General features: G+C 46.0%; 1 protein-coding gene across 10 annotated transcripts in view; it reads left to right on the top strand.

The window, feature by feature from the left end:
• Positions 1–1996: 1996 nt before the first annotated feature.
• The window catches only part of Pecam1 (platelet and endothelial cell adhesion molecule 1), a 54824-nt gene continuing 38107 nt past the window's right edge, over positions 1997–18713 (top strand). For 7 of the 10 annotated variants that reach the window (XM_074045444.1, XM_074045442.1, XM_074045438.1 and 4 more), the window contains exons 1-4: positions 1997–2575; positions 4011–4151; positions 7228–7391; positions 7478–7504. In XM_074045444.1, the coding sequence (XP_073901545.1) occupies positions 2505–2575; positions 4011–4151; positions 7228–7391; positions 7478–7504 (403 nt within the window). In that variant the 5' untranslated portion in view covers positions 1997–2504. The other 3 variants (XM_074045443.1, XM_074045445.1, XM_074045441.1) reach the window with 3 other exon arrangements.

The raw sequence follows: 18713 nt of genomic DNA, 5'->3' as shown, positions 1-18713 counted from the left end.
CAGTGCTTCTCCTCAAAAATAAAAAAGAAGGCTGAGCAGGAGGAGCCTCTTAGGTGGGGACATTGTTCCCTCCCAAGGCAGGGCGTGGAGGGATTGGCTGAGGCCCAAGGAAAAGAACAGCCCCACAAACCCCACCCGCCCCCCAAGACCTGCTCCCTCCACAGCTCCCACAGGCCAGAATCTGCTCAAGCCCAGGTGAGAGTCAATCAGGATATCAAATGGACACCCACAACTTTGGCCCCTGGAAAGCCAGCTGGGCAGATGCAGAGCTGCACACACTCTGCTTGGTAGCATACATTCTCTCTTAAATTCCCTGAGCTGATGTGCAGAAGTGGCAAACCACAGAGGACGGAAACCAATGCCAGCCATCTGCTAGTGTTCCCACCTCTTGGATTCTCTGATTTCTGCCCCTTCTCCCTAATTCTACATGTTAAACTCCTAGGAGGAGGACAGATCTCTACAGCCCATCAGCCCCAGGTTTTAGAAAACAGATTGGAGAAAAGGCTGCTATCTTTTCCTGTGCCATAAACAAGGGCCCGGCACTCCTAGAGGTCAAGATCCACAGGCATGGGGCTGAGGGAGTGGCTCAAGCAGTAGAGTGCTTGCCTAGCAAGCATGAGGCCCTGAGTTCAAACCCCAGTATCACCATAAAAAAAAAATTTCCATTTGGGGGACTTGCACCTGTAATCCTAGCTACTCAGGAGGCAGAGATCAAGAGGATTGAGGTTTGAAGCCAGCCCAGGCAAATAGTTCAGGAGACCTTATCTCAAAAAAACGTATTACAAAAAAGTATGTATGTGTGTGTGTTGGGGTGGGGGTGACTGGTGGAATGGCTCAAGGTGTAGGCCCTGAATTCAAACCCCAATAGGGCAAAAACAAACAAACAAATAAATAAATAAATGCCTTTAAGCTGTAGACTTTGGATTTAAAAGTAATCCCTGTGCAGAAGCAGCTGCTGGGTCCTGCTGGCCAGGAAGGAAAGATGCCCAGATCTCCCCTCATCCAGGATTAAAAGGATTCAAAGCTGGGTACTTGAAGAGGCTTGGGGTTCCAGCTAAAAGTTCAGTTCCATGCTCATTGTAGATAAAATGGTTTGAGGGACCAACCAGAGAACTGAATCGCATTTGAGTAGGTGTTGCTCAATGGCCAAATTCAAGACAGATTTCTGGATCCAAACCTGACGACAAGCTAGAGGCTGCCTGTACTTTCAACCAGCGTCGCTGTATCCAAAGTTCATTTTGCTGATCGCTAATTTCCCCAAAGGGCTGTTCCTGGCAAGGTAAAATCTCCATGAACTTATGATAAACCAATTAGGACTTCCTATTATTTTAACAAAGTTCGTTTTGTCTCAAATAGAAAGGAAACAGAAGGAAGAGTGAGGACAAAAACACACTCTAATACCAGTGTTGGTATTAGCATCTTTACTACTGCTGTGGAAGCAGCAAGAGCAGCCACGGCTCCTGGTATGTAGTAAAGACATCTAAGCCAGCCCCATGAGGAATCCTTGTACCCTCCTGGGGAATTGTGGGTAAATGGCACACCGTCAGTGGGCTGTAGCTAGGTGAACATTTGTTTCAAAAGAGTTCTGATCGAAGTCAGCCCGGGCAAGCCCTTTTAGACTTTGCCTACTGCATATTTTCATTAGTGACTTGAACCAGGACTCTGGTGACGTTCTGATGAGGTCTGTGGATGACACAAAGCTGGAGGGAGGAGACCGAGGATAGAATCAATCATCAAAAAGATCAACAGGCCCAGACGCTGAGGCAGGAGGGTCTCAAGTTCCTAACGAGACCCTGTCTAAAAAAATTCACAGGGCTGGAGAAGGCCTGCTTAGCATGCGGTTCGATCCCAGCGCCACACGCACGCACGCGCACGCACACACGCGCACGCACATGCACGCGCGCACGCGCACACACGTACACACGCGCACACGCACGCGCACACGCACACGCACGCTCACACAAAGATCAGTATGGGCGCTGCGCTGTAGGGAGATGTTGTTCTCCAGCCTGGAGAGATGGGACCTAGAGAGCCACAGCCCAGCAGCCCCACTCACAGGGGCTTTTCCACTTGGCTCCCAACACCAGGACATCTCACAGAGCCATCTGCCATCTGCCGAGGGGCAGGCCGGGTGTTTGTCTCCAGGTGCCAGCATGGCGCAGGCAGGGCCGAGAGATGCTGACTGCCACCCTGGCTGCTTCCTCCCTGGGCCTCCCTGCAGGGTCCCAACCTGCTGTGTCCCCGCCTGGCCTGGAGAGCAGCGTCTTGGCTCCTTCTGTTCTCCAGCCTGGCTCTGTGCCCTGGTTGTCCTGGTGCCCCTCAGCCACCTGCCTTGAAGGAAAAACCAAACCAAACCATGGGGAAGCAGAGAGAGCTGGCATCTCTGTGCGACAGGCTGCCTCCCGGAGGGGTCCTGAGCGAGGGCTGTGGGACAGACATGGGATGCCCAGTTGCCTTTGAATTTCAGGGAAACAGCAGGTCACCGTCAGCAGATCCCATGAGGCATGCAGTACATGCTTATGCTGAAGGAGGTGTCTTGTCATCGATGGGAAGTTCAAATGCATCTGGCTGTCAGGTATTTGCAGTAGTAAATCTGGTGACCCTGCTGTGAGCACATCCCAGACAGGTCCTGCCCTCTCTTCATGCTGGATCTTGCCTCTTGATGTTAGTGACTGACATTGGCACTCTTTCTTTCTCTCTCTCTCTCGTTCTCTCTCTTTCTTTCTCCTCTCTCACTCTTTCTCTCCCACTTTTCCTTTCTTCCTTCCTTCTTTCCCTCCCTCCTTCCTTCCTTTCTTGGCAGTACTGGGGTTTGAACTCAGGCCTTGAACTTGCTAGCCTGATACTCTACCATGCTGACATTATTTTTCTTTCCAAATGATATTCCATTGTAAGGATTGTCACCCATGGATTGGTTTATGGACATTTGGATTGTTTCTGTTTTGGGGCTATTATATTTCTGCTGCTATAAACATTCATGTCCAAGCTTTTTGTGAACATTGATATCATCTATAGAGTGGAAGTGCTTCTGGCTGATGTGGTGATTTTTTTTTTTTTCCTCTTGGTGGTATGGGATTTGATCTCAGGGCCTACGCCTTGAACTACTCCACTAGCCTTTGTGTGTGTGTGTGTGTGTGTGTGTGTGTGTGTGTGTGTGTGATTTTTTTTTTTTTCCAAATAGGGTCTTATGGAATTATTTGCCTGAGGCTGGCTTTGAATGGCAATCCTGATCTCTGCCTCCTGCGTAGCTAGGATTACAGGGTGAGCCACTGGCGCCCGGCTATTTTTAACTTTTTGAGGAACTGCCAAACTGCTTTCCAAAGTGGCTTTGAGATCCATTTTACAATCACTCTAGCAGTGTATGGGTATCCCAGTTCCTCCTCATCCTCACCTGAACTTGTGTCTCCCCATGCTGGAGACACAAGCCCTCCCAGTGGATGTGAAGTGCTATTTCACCGTGGTTTTGATTTACTTTTTCCTAATGATTATGATGTCAAGCAACTTTTCACATGATAATTGGCCATTTGCCAATTATCTTCTGACTCCTTAACCTTTATCAAATATATTATTTCAAAATATTTTCTTCCATTCAGGACCGCTCACTGTCCTGATGGTGTCCTTTGCTACATAAAAGTGTTTTAATTTTAATGAAGTCCAATTTGTTGTTCTGCTTGCTGTTTTGTAGTTTGAGAACAGAATGCACAAACACCTGTTCTTGCTTCAGTGCCTGGGACATGATGACTGGCCTTTTCCCAGGCTGGTGTCTGGCCACTCAGGACGGAAAAGAACACGTTCTCGGTACCTGAGGCTGTTGTGTGACTGATCTGAAGTCAGGACTGACTTCTTTCATAGGCCCAGGAGGCACACTGGCAGGAACCATGAAAAAAAAAAAAATCAAGAGAATAAGATAGAAGTTTTAGGTCAAAGAAATGTTTTAAGTATAATATTAGTATGTTCTTATCCAAAAGAATGCAGTTGTGAAATATAACTTAAGCCTTTTCTTTGTATAGGAAAGGGCTTCCAAAGACAAAAATGCCTCCAGACATGAGTCGTAATATAGCTCAGTCCCCTGTCCCTGGAGAGGGGCCTCTAGCAGGGGACAGAACAGCATGGATGTCTCCACTATATCCTGCTGCCTCCTTTTTACCTTTGTGAGTATACAGATTGGGGCTCTGAGAGCAGCAAAGCGTGGGCATTCACCCAAGGCTTTGAACTCCCCCTCTTGGGCTCATTAGGACCAGAGTTACTAAGAGCAGCAGTTCAGACCCAGTCAGTACTAGTGTTAGTATTGTCAGTTAGTTATAATTAGTGTTATTTTATTGTTATGGCTTTGTTTTGTTTTGCATTTTTGGCAGTGCTGGGGATGGAATGCAGGGTCTGGAGCATGCTAGGCAAACTATATCTTATCACTCGAGCCACACCCTCTATGCTCTTAGTTTTTTGAAACAGGATCTCACTATGTAGCCCAGACTGGCCTTGAACTCTCCATCCTCCTGTCTCCACCTCCCGAGTGCTGGGATTACAGGTGTGTACCACCACTCTGGGCTGTTATCATGTTCTTATGAAAATAAAAGGAAAAATGATAATAAAATGGAGTTATTAGGAAACAGGACTTCTGTACTTCTTGGGCTGCTGCTAAAGAAGATGAACCCTGGTCACCTTCACCCTATGACCAGACATCTAGCGCAGAGGTTAGTGGCACTGTATGGACATTTTTACCAATTAAGGCATTTTTTTGGCGGGGGGGTGCGGGGGGTACTGGGGCTTGAACTTAGGGCCTTCACTTTGAGCCACTCCATCAGTCCTGTTTTTGTGAAGGATTTTTCATGATTGGGTCTCACAAACTTTTTGCCTGGGCTGGCTTCGAACCGTGATCCTCTTGATCTCTCTCTCCTGAGTACCTAGGATCACAGGCATGAGCCACCTGCACCCAGCCCAAGTAAGGCATTTTTTATCTTCTTGGATTACATAGCCCCTGTCAACAACAGCACCTATTCTTTCTCAATTGCAGCACAGTTCCCTGCAAAGGAATTCTCATATCTTTTACTGCTTGCCTCTTTAAGCTCTCACCTACTCTGCCTTCTTTGGGAAATTGAATGAAAGCTGTATGAACCTGTGTCTCAGACTGGCAATTCTTGAGATCCCAGGTCAAATCCTTTTACCTTTACCTTTACAGTGTCCAAATTTGAATTGGCTGACATTGTGCTCTGCTGGTTAAATGTGAGCTCTTGTCTGATCTTTCTGCAGTAGGTAGATGGGTGTATTATTCCCATGAAAAGTGAGGAAGGTTTGCCTCAAACATGTGATCTATTAAACCACAGAGAAGAGACTGGGCTTGTGATTTGCATGCTATTAGAGGACTATTTCCTGGCTGGGGTATATCCCAGATCCAGGGCTTGAGGGATTAGTCCCGTTCATCAGCAATCTGAGGTCAATCAGACCTGTGGCCACAGGCTGGGGACATGGCTATGTGTCTTATTTCTGGCCACCATAGTCTTGAAATAAATGGAAGCCTGCCTTGCCTGCTGTCTGTAGCTGTCTAACATGTCTGCTGATGGCCACCCCATCTTCTCCCCCCCCCAGCCCATCCCACCCCCAGCTGCACTAAAAAGCCACTTCCTGTGGTTTACTTTGGCAGACAGAAGTTTTGCTGTGATTTGGGCCTTTACTACTTCCCCAATATTTGAAGACAGAAGCGCAGCATGTAGCAGTGACTCTGCCCTTCAAGTCCACTTGGGTGGGGAAGAGGAGGAAGGAGCGACACTGTGGGAGAAATGGGGTCTTGGGGGGCCTCATTGAGGCTGGTGGGCATACCTGAGGCTCTCATCCTTGCCCATGTATGGGTCTGTCTCTTGATCAATTACCGAGAAACCAGAGCAGTGTGGGTAACCTCAGGGAATACACTCAGGATAAGGGGAAGAAGAAGGTATAAGAGGGCCACGCACAAATAAAAAGCCACTCAATTGTACCTATTTTTTTAAAAGGTAGGATAAGGGCTGCATTTTTAAAGGTAGAATGTAGCTCAGTTCTAGAGCACTTACCATGTATGTGCAAGGCCCTGTGTCTGGTTCCCAGCACAGCAAAAGATTAAAATTAAAATTCAAAGGGCAAAATAGTCGGATCTGATAGTGCGGTCAGTGTGGTGGATGGCACTACCGACTAAATTTTACCATGTGTGTCTTAATTTTTTTTTCCAGTTGAATGAGTAAAAAGAACAAAAAACAGGGCTGGAAGAGTGGCTCACGCAGTAGTGTCCCTGCCTAGCAAGCATGAGACCCTGAGTTCAAGCCCCAGTACCACAAACAGAAAAAGTTCTGTTTTGTGGACTGCAGACTGAAACTACCCCTAAGAAACAGAACACCACTAGGCAATGATGTGTTTATCCTGACCAGGGGAGGTTCCAAATCTTTGGATCTGCTTCCAAAACGAGGACTGAACTAGTAATCCACTGAACACACCTATGACGAGGACTGTTTAGGAATTACGCATATATCTCATCCCCTGCTCCCAATTCTTTGTCAACCCAGTAGCTCATGACTGTACCCCAAAGATGTCTGAAGACGGACTGAGTGCTTACTTTGCCTCTTCCCAGGCATATCCCAGCCTCATAATAGATCTTTCTCTGCTCTTCCCCATTATAATCCCTTTATATGATGTATCGGGGCAAATGGCTGGACCTGACATGAGGAATCCCAGGAGTTTGGGCCTGGGGTCTAAGACTCCAGTTTCAGCCTCATTGCAGTCAAGCTCCTGATGACAGCCCCTCTGAGAAATCCTGCCATTTTTTCCAAAATCAGTTGGGGAAAGGTAAGAGGCTCAGATTTATGCTGTGAGGACAGAGCCCCTTTGGGGTCCACAGGAAAGTCAGGCAATCCTTGCTGGGTGGCCAGTGAGAGAGCATTTTGGTTATAGGCTGGAGAGAAGGAAGAAGGCCCTCACCCTGTCAGGAGAAGGGGACCCCAATACCCAGGTGAGGCAGAAGGAGGCTAAAGAACACAGAGGAAAATGTCACTTTGCCTTTTTTTTTTCTTCCCTAAACAAAGTGACTGTATTCAGTGGTTCCTCAGGAAGGCCAGTCATTTCCTGAGGAGATATCAGGCCAGCCCAGGCCTCATTGTTCTGAGTTTTCAGCAATGGCCGCCATTACCTGACCAGCAAGCACCACAGCGGTTCTCTGAGCTCTGTGTGCATCTGGAGAAGTTACCAAGTGGTTTCTGCTTTTTACAGGGCAGGATTCTCATCTGAGACGAGTGGGAAGGGTCTTCTGCCCCCAGGGCATGGCCAAAAGGCAGGATTAACTGTGTCTTGCAGTCTTCGCTCTCTGGTTACAGCCAGGGTGGGCCCAAGAGGGGGCAAGATGTGGCTCCAAGTTCTGCTGACTCTGCTGCTCTGTGAGTTTTTATTCTCTTCCCCTGTCACCCTGGCTTCATGAGAGCTGAAGCCCATGAAATCAACTGATTTCTTCTGTCTCTTCCAGGTCCAAGCCTTGAAGGGAAAGAAAACTGTAAGTCATGATGTTTCTTTCTACCTTTCTCATGTCTTTTCTATGATTCTTAAAACTCACCTCAAGTTTCTTGGGGTTGAGATTTACTACAATCGAGAAAAATAGTTCAATGGAAAACTAAACTTTTTTCCTTTGGGGCATCTTAAAAGAGCTTAGAACGAAACACTTGTTTTAATCTGTGTATCTTAGAAGCAGCATTTTAGGAGCAGGTTAAGAAGTCACATTTTCCAGACCCTGGTGGATTGCTGTTTGTTGGATTTGTGGAGGAGATAAGTTTGTGATTTGCTTGTGATTGTTCTGCCATGAACTGTCTTCACATCCTGCTCCATCTCCAGTTATTTTTATTTAATTTTTTTTCTCATTTCCTCTCACTTGTTTTAATTTACAAAGGAGATACAATTGATTCGTTAAGCTTGTGAAGACAGAACATAGTTTAAATTGGCACTACAACTTTTTTTTCTCCTAAATGATTAAGAAAAGACAGTGGATCTCACTTTCCATCCACCTGTGAAGCTGCAATTCTATCTTCAATGTTTTGTGCTAGCACACAGGGAAGGGGGAGTGTTTCCTGCCTTTGAAATCTGGTTCATCATCTACTTAAAAGCTGATCTGGAATCTCTGTCTTGAGATAAAGGAGTTTGTTCTGTTTTGTCTGGGGCTCCTTGAAAGATGGGGCTCAGCTGGGTCCAGGGGCTGTGAATTGGAGCAACCCTCCTCCCCCATCAAAAGCCACTTGACTTGGCAAAGAATAAGGGTGACTGGGCTGCAGGCAGATTGAACAGCTCTTTCAAGCCTAGGTGCATGGACAGTGCAGGGTTGAGCCAAGACGGGGCAGTGGCCCCAGTGTGGAAGGGCTGGTATGGCCACCAGGAGAGCTAATCTTTGGGAATCTAAGTTCCAATATCCACGTGGTTCCCTTGGGCATTTGACCCTCATGGCAACACAGGGACGCAGGATGTTCACTATCTTCACATCACTCTACTTGACTGATAGTGTCGCTGAGCTGAGGCCAGCTTGTCCATGCAAGAGCCAGTTAGGGGCATCCGCAACAGAACCTCCCCTATCCAAAACCTGGACGTCTGTCTGGAGCCACAGGCCAGACTGAGGCTGTTGTTTCATTTTTTTTTCTGAGATAGGGTCTCACTGTGTAGCCCAGGCTGGGCGTTGAACTCTAAATTTTTCCTCCTCAACTTCCCAAGTGCTGAGATTACACCATGCCCCATCATGCCTGGCTGTGACTCATGTCTTTAGGTTCAGTTTTATTTTGCCTCTTGGAGCCTTCTTCCTCAGGCTCGGTAACAGAGTGGGAATCGGTAACAGAACATGTGGCATGGAGTGTGGCTGGGCTGAGAGTGGGTGAAAGGAGGTGACTCTCCTATCCACTCTAGCCATGTACCCCTGGCTCTTTATTTATTTGTTTTTTATTTATTTTGCGGCACTGGGGTTTGAACTCAGCATCTCATGCTTACTAGGCAGGCACTTTTACTGCTTGAGCCACTCCACCAGCCTCTATCCCCCTGGCTCTTGTCCAGGCCACACCCTGAGGATCAGACCCTGCCCTGCCAACCCCGGAAGGCTCCTGGTTCTTTGCTCCCCATGTTTCCCAGCCCTTGCCACTCTCCTGTCTCTTTGCCCACCTCTACCTCCTTTGCGTTCCTCAAGACTCTTTGTACCTTTGGGGAAGACTTCAGAACAGGAAGAGACTCCCCCACTGCTTTTTTTTTTTTTCTTTTTTAACACTGGAGGAACTTGAGACCCAGAGCACAAGGCACAGTGCAGGGTGAAAACTCTGAGTGAGCAGAACAGGGCTGCTCAGACCTCCTTTCCCCAGGCCACCTAAGACTGGCATTTGCAATGCGTAACTTGCCAGCTAGCTCCTTGTTTCCCACTTTGTGCTTGAGACCCTAGGCCAGGCTTGACCCTTTCCCCTACTAGCTCAGGCCTTCTGCGCCCCTCCAGCCCCCACCCAACTGTAGCCCACCTCCCCTCAGGAGATGACTTCAGCTCCATCTTCACCTAGAAAACAGCCAGTCTGGAGGGAACTCCCTCAACTTCCCGCCTGGCCCTGGCTGCAGGCTTATCTGCCTCTCCACCCATCCTCCCGGCTTCCCTCTTGGCTTCAGGGTACATGTCCACCCCCTTTGCTGATCAGGGCCAGTCGGTCCACCTGGGCCCTGAGCCCATCTGCTCCTCACCCCAGGACCTCATGTCTACATTTATCCATACATTTACCCCACTCCTCCCCTCCCCACTTTGAGACTCTGCACCCTCACTGCTGGTTCCTGCCTCTCCAAGCCCAATTAGTGACTCTCTCTTTTTTTTTTTCTATTCATAAAAAGAAGAAAAATCACACACAAACAACCCACCCCCTCCATTTTTCTTGTGCCCCTCTAGCTGCTTCCGTTCTCAGTGGAGCTTTTTTTTTTTTTTTTTTTTGCAGTACTGGGGTTTGAACTCAGGGCCTCACGCTTGCGAGGCAAGCACTCTACCACTTGAGCCATTCCGCCAGCCCTCAGTGGAGCTTTTTTAAATTTGATTTTATTCTTGAATTAGCATACACTAGTAATATGAGGGGATTTCATTGTGATAATTTCATATGTATATGCATACTTTGAACAAGTTCACCCTCTGATTTAGAGTCTCCTTCTCTATTTCATCATCTCAGGTCCACCCCTTTAATAGCTGCCCAACACCTCGCTGCCTGGAATCTCCTCTCTCTAAGGGTCACCAATGGTCACTTGCTGCCCATACAGTGGGCACTGTCAGCTCTTCCCTCAACTGGAACCCCTGGCTGCCTTTGGCTGTGTGGGCTTTTTGTTTGTTTGTTTGTTTTTTGCAGTACTAGGATTTGAATTCAGGGCTTCATGCTTGCTAGGCAAGTGCTCTACCACTTGAGCCATTCCACCAGCCTTTTTTTGTGATGGGTTTTTTCAAAATAAGGTCTCTCAAACTCTTTGCCCGGGGCTGGCCTTAAACCATGATAGTACTGATTTCTGCCTCTTGAGTAGCTGGGATTACAGGCATGAGTCAGCTGTGGCCACTGGCTGCCCAGCTGCCTTTGACTGTTGGTCATGCCCTCCAGCTTCCTTCTTTGACCTTCTAGAGCTTCTTCCTAGTTTTTGTCCTCCTCCTTTTCCCCTGGGGAGACTTTGACTTTCCCTAGACCCGAACCTCAGTTGCTGCAAACTTCATGGTTTTATTCTCTCTACAACCAACACCCCTCTCTTTTTTCCACCTGCCTCCCTCCCACCACCCCTTCCCATTTGTATCCAGCTCAGGCCTCTCTTCTGAACCTGGGGCTCAACTGGGCACCAACAGCTGCAACTCCAGCAGGCCTGGCCCCACCATGGGACTCTGCTTTCCTCTCTTATCTTTTTCTGGCATTCTCTAATTCAGTTGGTGGCACCTGTGTCCTCCCAGGAACCTCATTCTAATTTCCCACTTTTTCAATCTCCATATCCAATCAGAGTCTTGAAATTGTGGTAGAATAGATAATAAAACATTTATTGGTGACATTTACTACATCCACAAGATTGGCAACCATCAGCATTGTCTAGTTGACATTTTCATCGCCCCAAAAAACAAGTCCTTTTGAGTCCAGTGAAGAGTCTGGCCCTTTACTCTACTCGTTGCCACCTGCCTGTCCCGGTTTTCACCGTAACCTCCCCAGGCTGTTTACGGGACTGCGGACTTGGCTAAAGTGATCCTTCTAAAATTCTAATCTCAGCTGTCAGGTCTGTCCTGGAGACCCTCAGATCAGTGCCTAGCTTGTCCATGTGACAGGCCTGGCTTTTCATTCAGGGTCCTGCCAACTCAGCCTATGTGGTCCCTCCATCCCCACACTCTGCTTCCTGTCACTGGTTGTGCATGAAAACACTGATTGCACTGATGTCTCACGCCCCGGGTGCCCTAGTACATGCTGTTCTCAGAGCACCCATGGCCCACCTTTGACCTGGCAGGCTCAGTCCAGGGGGCACTTCCTTCAGATTGTCCTTGGCAGACCTTCTTCTTGGTGTCACTGATGTCAGTGAACTATATCTAGGTCCCCACCCCACCAGTCTGGACTGTCTCAGACAGTGAGGATGACTGGAAACCTAGCACCTAGCCTAGATTCCATAAATGTCTCACAGATGGGAACTTGAACTGAACATGGAGTTTCAGAAAAGCTGACATGCTCTCTTGCTCAATGTTTAGGAGGGACCCCATGCTTCTTCACACCCTGTAATTTTCCTGACAATAGTGGATGGCCACCCCTTCTCCTTTCTGTCTGAGTCATTTCCAGGTTGAGAGCCAGGTGCCTGGCTGAGTCATGATGTCTTATCTTTCCAAGAATCAGAGATATCCGCTTCTGGTGGCCTTGAGATGGAGCAAAGTAAACCCAATCATTTCAGTATTTGGAGATTTGGCATTGTGATCCCTGGGTGTCTAATCTGGGTTGTTGGTGACTTTGTAACTTTGACTCCTTCTCCATCAACTTGCATCTTTCCAGGTAGAAAAAAATCTGATCTCTTTGGGTGGTTCTGGAACCCTGTCCTTCAGTAGTTCTGAGCCTTTGGGGGCTCAGTTGGGAAAGCTGTGGGCCCTCTCTCTAGAAAAATACATTTGCATGTAATCAGAGGTGGTTCTTGATCCCTTAACATCCATCCACACACCTCCCTGGGGCCCAATTACCCCAAGCTGTGAACAATCACTCTATTGTGTAATACTGAGACCTGTACACAGTAATTCAGTTTGGCTCTGGTTGGTGAGTTTACATAAAAGGATAATGTTTGCTATATTATTGACATGATAAGAATCAGAGATATTTCAAGATTGATTTGTTGTCGGTTGCCGCTTAACAAATTACCCCAAGATTTAGTGGGCATAGATAACACATGCTTTTGTTTCTTAGTTTCATAGGGTCAGGTGTGCATAGGGTCATGAGATGGCAGAGAAACTGTTGGTTGGGTTTGTAGTTTTCTAACGAAGGCTTCACTAGGCCTGGACCATCTGCTTCCAGGCTCACTCGTGGGGCTCATGGCAAAGTCTTCAGTCATGTTGGCCTTCCTTGGACTGCTCATTAACATGGCAGCTGGCTTGGCCACAGCAAATGATCCTAGAGGAGAGAAGCTGATGGAGATGGAAGCCACTCATCTTTGTAATCTAATCTGAAAGGGACATCCCAGTACCTCTGGAGTATTCTGTAGCTCACCTAGACCATCTTGGTATGATGTGGGAGGCGAACACCCCAGGCGTGACAGGTGGTAGGCGAGTGATGCTCTGTGTTAGGATGAGGGGGTGGGGCTTCTCTCGGAAAGTTTGATACAGTGCATTTCCTTCTCCCATCTACCCTGTTCCCCTGGCCACAGTACTGTGATGTTTGCACCAGAGCCTCAGATGAGTTCATTTATTTAAATTTAAGTGGATGTGTGTAAGAGCTACTTAGAAAAACAAGGGGGTGGAAGTGCCCCATGCTGGTGGTTGGTGTTTTAGCCAGGGTTGCTTTAAACATGATAAAAGGTAGTGCAGTCCCTATATAAAGGAAATGAACCAAGTGGGTCTGGAGGTGGCCCAGGCTGTGGTTGTGCTGAGACTGGAAGGCTCAAGCAGAAAAGAGCCCAAATGAGCCCGACGAGGACAGAAACTATGGGTCTCCTTTTCCTCCCGACCACTTGGTACTGGGGACAGTGGCAGCACAGAGAAACCTCCTGAAATGTGTGCTATGATGGTGTGAAGGAGGAGGCATTGAGAGCACAGCCCCTGCAGTGTTCCTAGTCACCGTGGCTCAGTGGTTGTTGAAGATAAAAATACCAGAGACTGGGGTCTGGAACTGTGGCTCAATGGTAGAACATTTGTCCAGCACCTTTGAGGCCCTGGATTTATCCCTGGCCCTAGGAAAACAGAACAAACAAAAAAAAAGGAGGGGGGATAAGAATGAGTAACAGAGGGAGATCAAAGTGCATTCTATGCATGTATGGAAATATCACAATGAAACACCTTTGCACAGTTAATATACACTAATAAAAAAGTGATAAAAATATGGAAAAGATAAAAAGATAAAAATACGAGGGAAAGCAAGTGTTACTATTTCCGTTTTATCATAGGAGAATCAGTGTCCAGAGAGGTTAAATAACTCTCGAGATACCAGCTCAGGATGTTGAGCTGGAGGCTTACACCTGGTGTGTTTGCCTCTCCTCTGGGCCTGTGCCTATATCCCAGCCTGGAGTCTGGCCAGCCACAGTGGGGAGTTTCCAGCTCCTTCAGGAGGCAAACAATAAAGCAGCCACGACAACTGGGAGTCTGGAGGAGTCTCTGTCACTTAACCTAGGAAATGAAAGATTTTAAAATGTTTTTTATTTGCAACAATTATCTAGAAACATGGAGAAGAGAGTCAGCTTTAAAGCTCCCAAGAGCTGATTTATTTCCAGGGCTGATGGAATCCAGCTAACATTACTTAAGCACTTCGTAGGTGCCAAGAACTATGCTTCAAGTACCTAAACTCAGGTTCTTATCTACACGTATCATTGTCTGGATAAACCAACTGAGGCTCAGAGAAATTTAGTAACTTGCCAAAGTTTAAGCAGCTTGTTTAGAAGCAGTGCAGGGATTTGGTCCAGGTTGTCTGGCTCCATGCACTTGACTTTGCCCTCTGTTCTGATAAAATCAGAAGGCTAAATAACAGCCTGGCTTAAATTGAAGGAAGAAGAACTGAAGAAGCAGGGGAAGGAGACCTACCTGTCCCCATGAGGGAAAAGTGACTGAATGGGGACCTAGTTAATGGGGCGGGGTGGGGGGGTGAATATGGAAGAAAGTTTCTATGTTGAGAGAACATCCAGCAAAGATGTTGCAAAGACAGAAAAAAGGAATTTGGAAGGTTAACACCGTGGGCAATAATTTAAACTTAAACTCTTACGTCCTGTCATCTCCAGGACTGGTCAGATGTTATTTTCTTTCTTTCTTTCTTTCTTTTTTAAAATCAATTGCTCAGAAGAAAGGGCTAAGTGTGGACTGTCCCACTCATTGTAAAATCTGAGGCATGTTTTAGACAAATTGAATTTTACATACTCAAAGAAGGCCTTTGTTAAGAGGGAGAGAGAGACAGACAGGCTTTACTGGTGTCCCTGGCCAGCAGAAGTGACCACTTACGAGAATTATGTACAGGTGTTCACCAAGACACCATTAAGAGGAAATTTAGAATGAGAGGAAAATATAGCCAGGCAAATCAAGCTGTGGACCTTTAGCACACACACACAAAGATGTGTCACAAAGATTGCTGGAAGCAGGTGAAATTTTGCCTTCATGCTTCTTAGCAGCCAAACCAAAAAGAGAAATAAGATCCATTACAGAATCCTCAGAATCTGCAAGAGAGAAATAAGTCAGTTGTTCAACACCAAGACAATTTTGTCTGGTTTTGTTGAGCACCTTCTGAGGTCACAGATCATATTCCAATGATACCTCAGACTCTTGGGTTCCATAAGACTTTTTTCTTCTGGCAGTGCTGGGGATTGAACCCAGGACTTTGCACATGCCAGGTAAGCATTCTACCACTGAGCCACAGCCCCAATTCCTCCATAAGACATTTTCTTAAAACCATCTGTATTAGTCTGCAAGGGCTACCATAACAAAATATCACAGACTGGGTGACTTGACAAAATTTATTTTCTCTTGGTTCTGGAGGCTGTTAGTCCAAATATCGACAGGTTTGGCTTCTGGGGTTCTCCTCAGTTAGCAGATGACCACCTTCTCCCTGAGTCTTCACCTGGCCTACTCTCTCTGTGCTCAAATTTCCCCTTACAAGGACAAGAATCAGATTGAATAAGGGCCTACCCTAATGGCCTCACTTAATTAAATTAATTACGGTTTTTTTTGCAGCACTGGGGTTTGAACTCAGGACTTTATGCTTGCTAGGCAGGCACTCTTACTGCTTGAGCCACTCCAACAGCCCCCTCATTTTAATTTAATCATCTCTTTAAAGGCCTATTCAAATATAGTAGCATTCTACTACTGGGCATCAGGAATCTAACATATAAACTTGGTGGGGTACAAAATCCCCCACCAAGTAGGGCATCAGTAAGGGCATCAAAACTGAGCTTGGGGTGAACACAATTTTATGAAGGAACAGTAGGGTGTTCCAAGGACACAGGTTTCTGAAAGTCTTTCTGGGTCCAGACATAAGGAGACTTAGAATTTCATATGATGCAGAGTATTCGTGACCTATAAGTATTTTTTTGTTATCAGAGAATCTGGTAAGAATGTAACTTCTTGGTGTTCATTATCCCCCATTATCTCTGATCTCTGAAATTCTTTCAGCAGCCATGTAAACTTTGGGGTTCTCCTGTTCAAACCACCAAGCTTGAAGGTTCTGAACTACATGTATGGAGTGCTACTCTTGTGTAAGAGGGCCAGAGGAATAAATAAGACTTTGTATTTGTGTTAGCTTTTATACGCGTAAAGAGGCTGAGAAACTAAAACCAACAATTACTTCAACAAGGGGAAGTGGGTGCTGGGTTAATGGAGACAAGAATGACGTTACATGGTATCTTTAGTTCCACATTTTAGTTTCTATTTCTCAATTACACAGAATTGTAATGATCATAACCCTTCATAATGTAGTCATCTTTGACCCATGTGCAGCCATCTTTTGTCTTATTTATGTATGTATTTGTTTGCCATAATATAATGAACTCACAGGACCTCACCACTCAGCCCAAGGACTAGAACACCACCAATACCAGTGTGTCCACCTGTGTGCTCCACCCCGTCCTGCCCCTCTCTCCCTCCAAAGGTGGCCACTACCCTGATTTTTTTATAGTTATCTTATATCCAGCCACTTCTAAACTCAAATTCTTTCAAATAATTTGTCTGTAGACTGGGGGCTTTACATAGCCATCATATCATCTGCCTTTGGTAGTTTTGAAACATTGGACTGCACTATCTTCTCAAAAGTTAAATGATATATTTAAAATCCACTATTGCTTTATTCACACGTCATGGAGGCAGATGAGACAGAAGGCTAACAAGGCATACTAGGACAGTAGCTCTTGACCCAGGTTCAGATGCTGTATAGCTAGCTTCCTTGAGAATGGGTGTGTTAGAAATTTATGGGGGAGATATGTAAGGATTTGGGGGGGGTTCAAGAGGCTGAGAGCACTTGATTGTAAGGTCATGGGCTTTAGATAGATTTTCCCCAGCCCACCCTCACACATACATCATGCATTCTTTCCAGATATATAGAGAACATGTGATGTTCAACATTTTCTGACAAGAATTTGGAAAATAAGTGTTTTCCAGTGGTGATGGTGGGGGAGTGGCCCAGACAATGTATACACATGTGAGTAAATGTAAAAACAATAAAACATATTTTCCAGTGCTGATGAAACCCACATTTATGTACTTGGAAAAGAAAACTGTAGGGAAGGCAGAACTGAGGTTCTGTGAGGTAGAGTGAGGGGTGCAACTAGGCCTCCCATTGGGCTGCAGAAGGGCCTGTAGTCAGGGCCGAGAGGCTCCTCAAAACCAGACCTTCTCTGAAGCTTGAAAAGAAAGACCCTGGTCAATGAGCAAGGTTCTGACCTTCTAGCCTGGAAAAATTTCAGGCCAGTGGCCCACCACCAACCAACTGACAAAAGTACTGATCTCAAGTGGTGGAGCAATTGCCTACCAATCACAGGGCCGTGAGTTCAAACCTCAGTACTGCTACGAATAAAGTACTTATTAAAATAGCCAGAATGTGTGACTTCAAACAATCCATCTTCCCATTTGCCCGTCACTTACTTACTTAATTAATTCTTAATTTTTTTTGTTCTGTTTTGCAATGCTGGGGATTGAACCCAGGACCTTGCATACACTAGACATATGCTCTACCTCTTGAGCTACACACTGAGTCCCAGCACTTCAAACTAGGCTCCAAATATGACCTAGTTAGCTGAATTCTGTTGCTAGCTTCTGGTTGCTAGATTATAATCCAATTCAGTGCTGAAGGGCGTTAGCCAGAAAGTGCACTTTGGCAAATTGACTCAGAGCCCTGTTTCTGGCAACAAATGGTTAGGTGGTTGATCGTGGTGTGAACTTTGGGTGCCTGAGCTGTGTTCTTTGCTTTGTGGTGGTCAGTGAAGGTGGGAGTGCAAGTGGCTGCCTCAAAAGTGATTTTGAATCCCCACTATCTGGTGACACCTCTGAGTCCATTAGACAGAAAACCCCCATGGCTGCAATGTGGGGGTTTTATTACTTTATATAGAGACATCTGTTTTCATTAATGACAAACTTTTTTTAAAGCCTTGTTTTTCCTCAGTACAGTTTTTTTCTCTTAGTGGTGCTGGGGAGTCAAACCCAAGGCCTCACACATGCTAAGCACAAGCTTTCCCACGGAGCCATATCCTTTTATTTATTTATTTTTGTCCCCTGGCAGTATTGGGGTGTGAACTGAGGGCTTCACAGTTGCCAGACAGGTGCTCTACAACTTGAGCTACACCTCCAGCCCCTTTTAAATTGTTTCACATCTGACCAAGTTGAGATTCTTAAGAACTCCAGTTTTTTTGTTTGGTGGTACTGGGATTTGAACTCAGGGTCTCACACTTGCTGGGCAGGTGCTCTACCACTTGAGCCATTCTGCCAGTCCTAAGAACTCCATTTTTAATTTGTGAAGTTCTCAACCTGATTTTCCCAAAAAGGTCAATAAATTGCAAGCACCTGCTAATAAAGGTCTTAAGTTAAAAAAAAAGTACTTATTTTTTAAAAAGTGGTGGCTTTCTTATTAAATGTATTTTGATATTTTGATTTTATGGAATATGGTTTATGTTTTTCTGCAGAGTCTTGAGAATAGTTACTAAACAAAGCATTTTAAATTAAAAAAAAATTGTGCTGAGTGTGGGTACATTGTAGCATTTACAAAGGTTCTTATGATGTATCAAATATATCATACAAAGTTCTTTTAAGTGAAGAAAGAAAGCTACTGCTAGGACTGTGCTAATTTGATCAGCTGGGTGGGGAGGAGAGTTCCTGGGCACTGTCTGGCTTCAGGATAAAGATAGCAGCTATTTATGGAGCACTTCTTTGCTTCTGGGGTGTCTGGGTGTTTTCTGACTGCCTTCCTGCGAATCTATGGCAACGACCTACTGAGATAGTGTTACCCATCTTACAGATAAGGAAACTGAGCTCAGCTAGTTTAACTTCTCCTAGTCCCAGAGTAATTCATGAACCAGATATAAACATTTCTGTGCCTGAATCCTAT

The sequence above is a fragment of the Castor canadensis genome, chromosome 11 (genome assembly GCF_047511655.1).
Source record: "Castor canadensis chromosome 11, mCasCan1.hap1v2, whole genome shotgun sequence".
Classification (NCBI taxonomy): Eukaryota; Metazoa; Chordata; class Mammalia; order Rodentia; family Castoridae; genus Castor; species Castor canadensis.
Note: the sequence above shows the minus strand (reverse complement) of the source record. Positions and strands in the feature narration are given on the sequence as shown.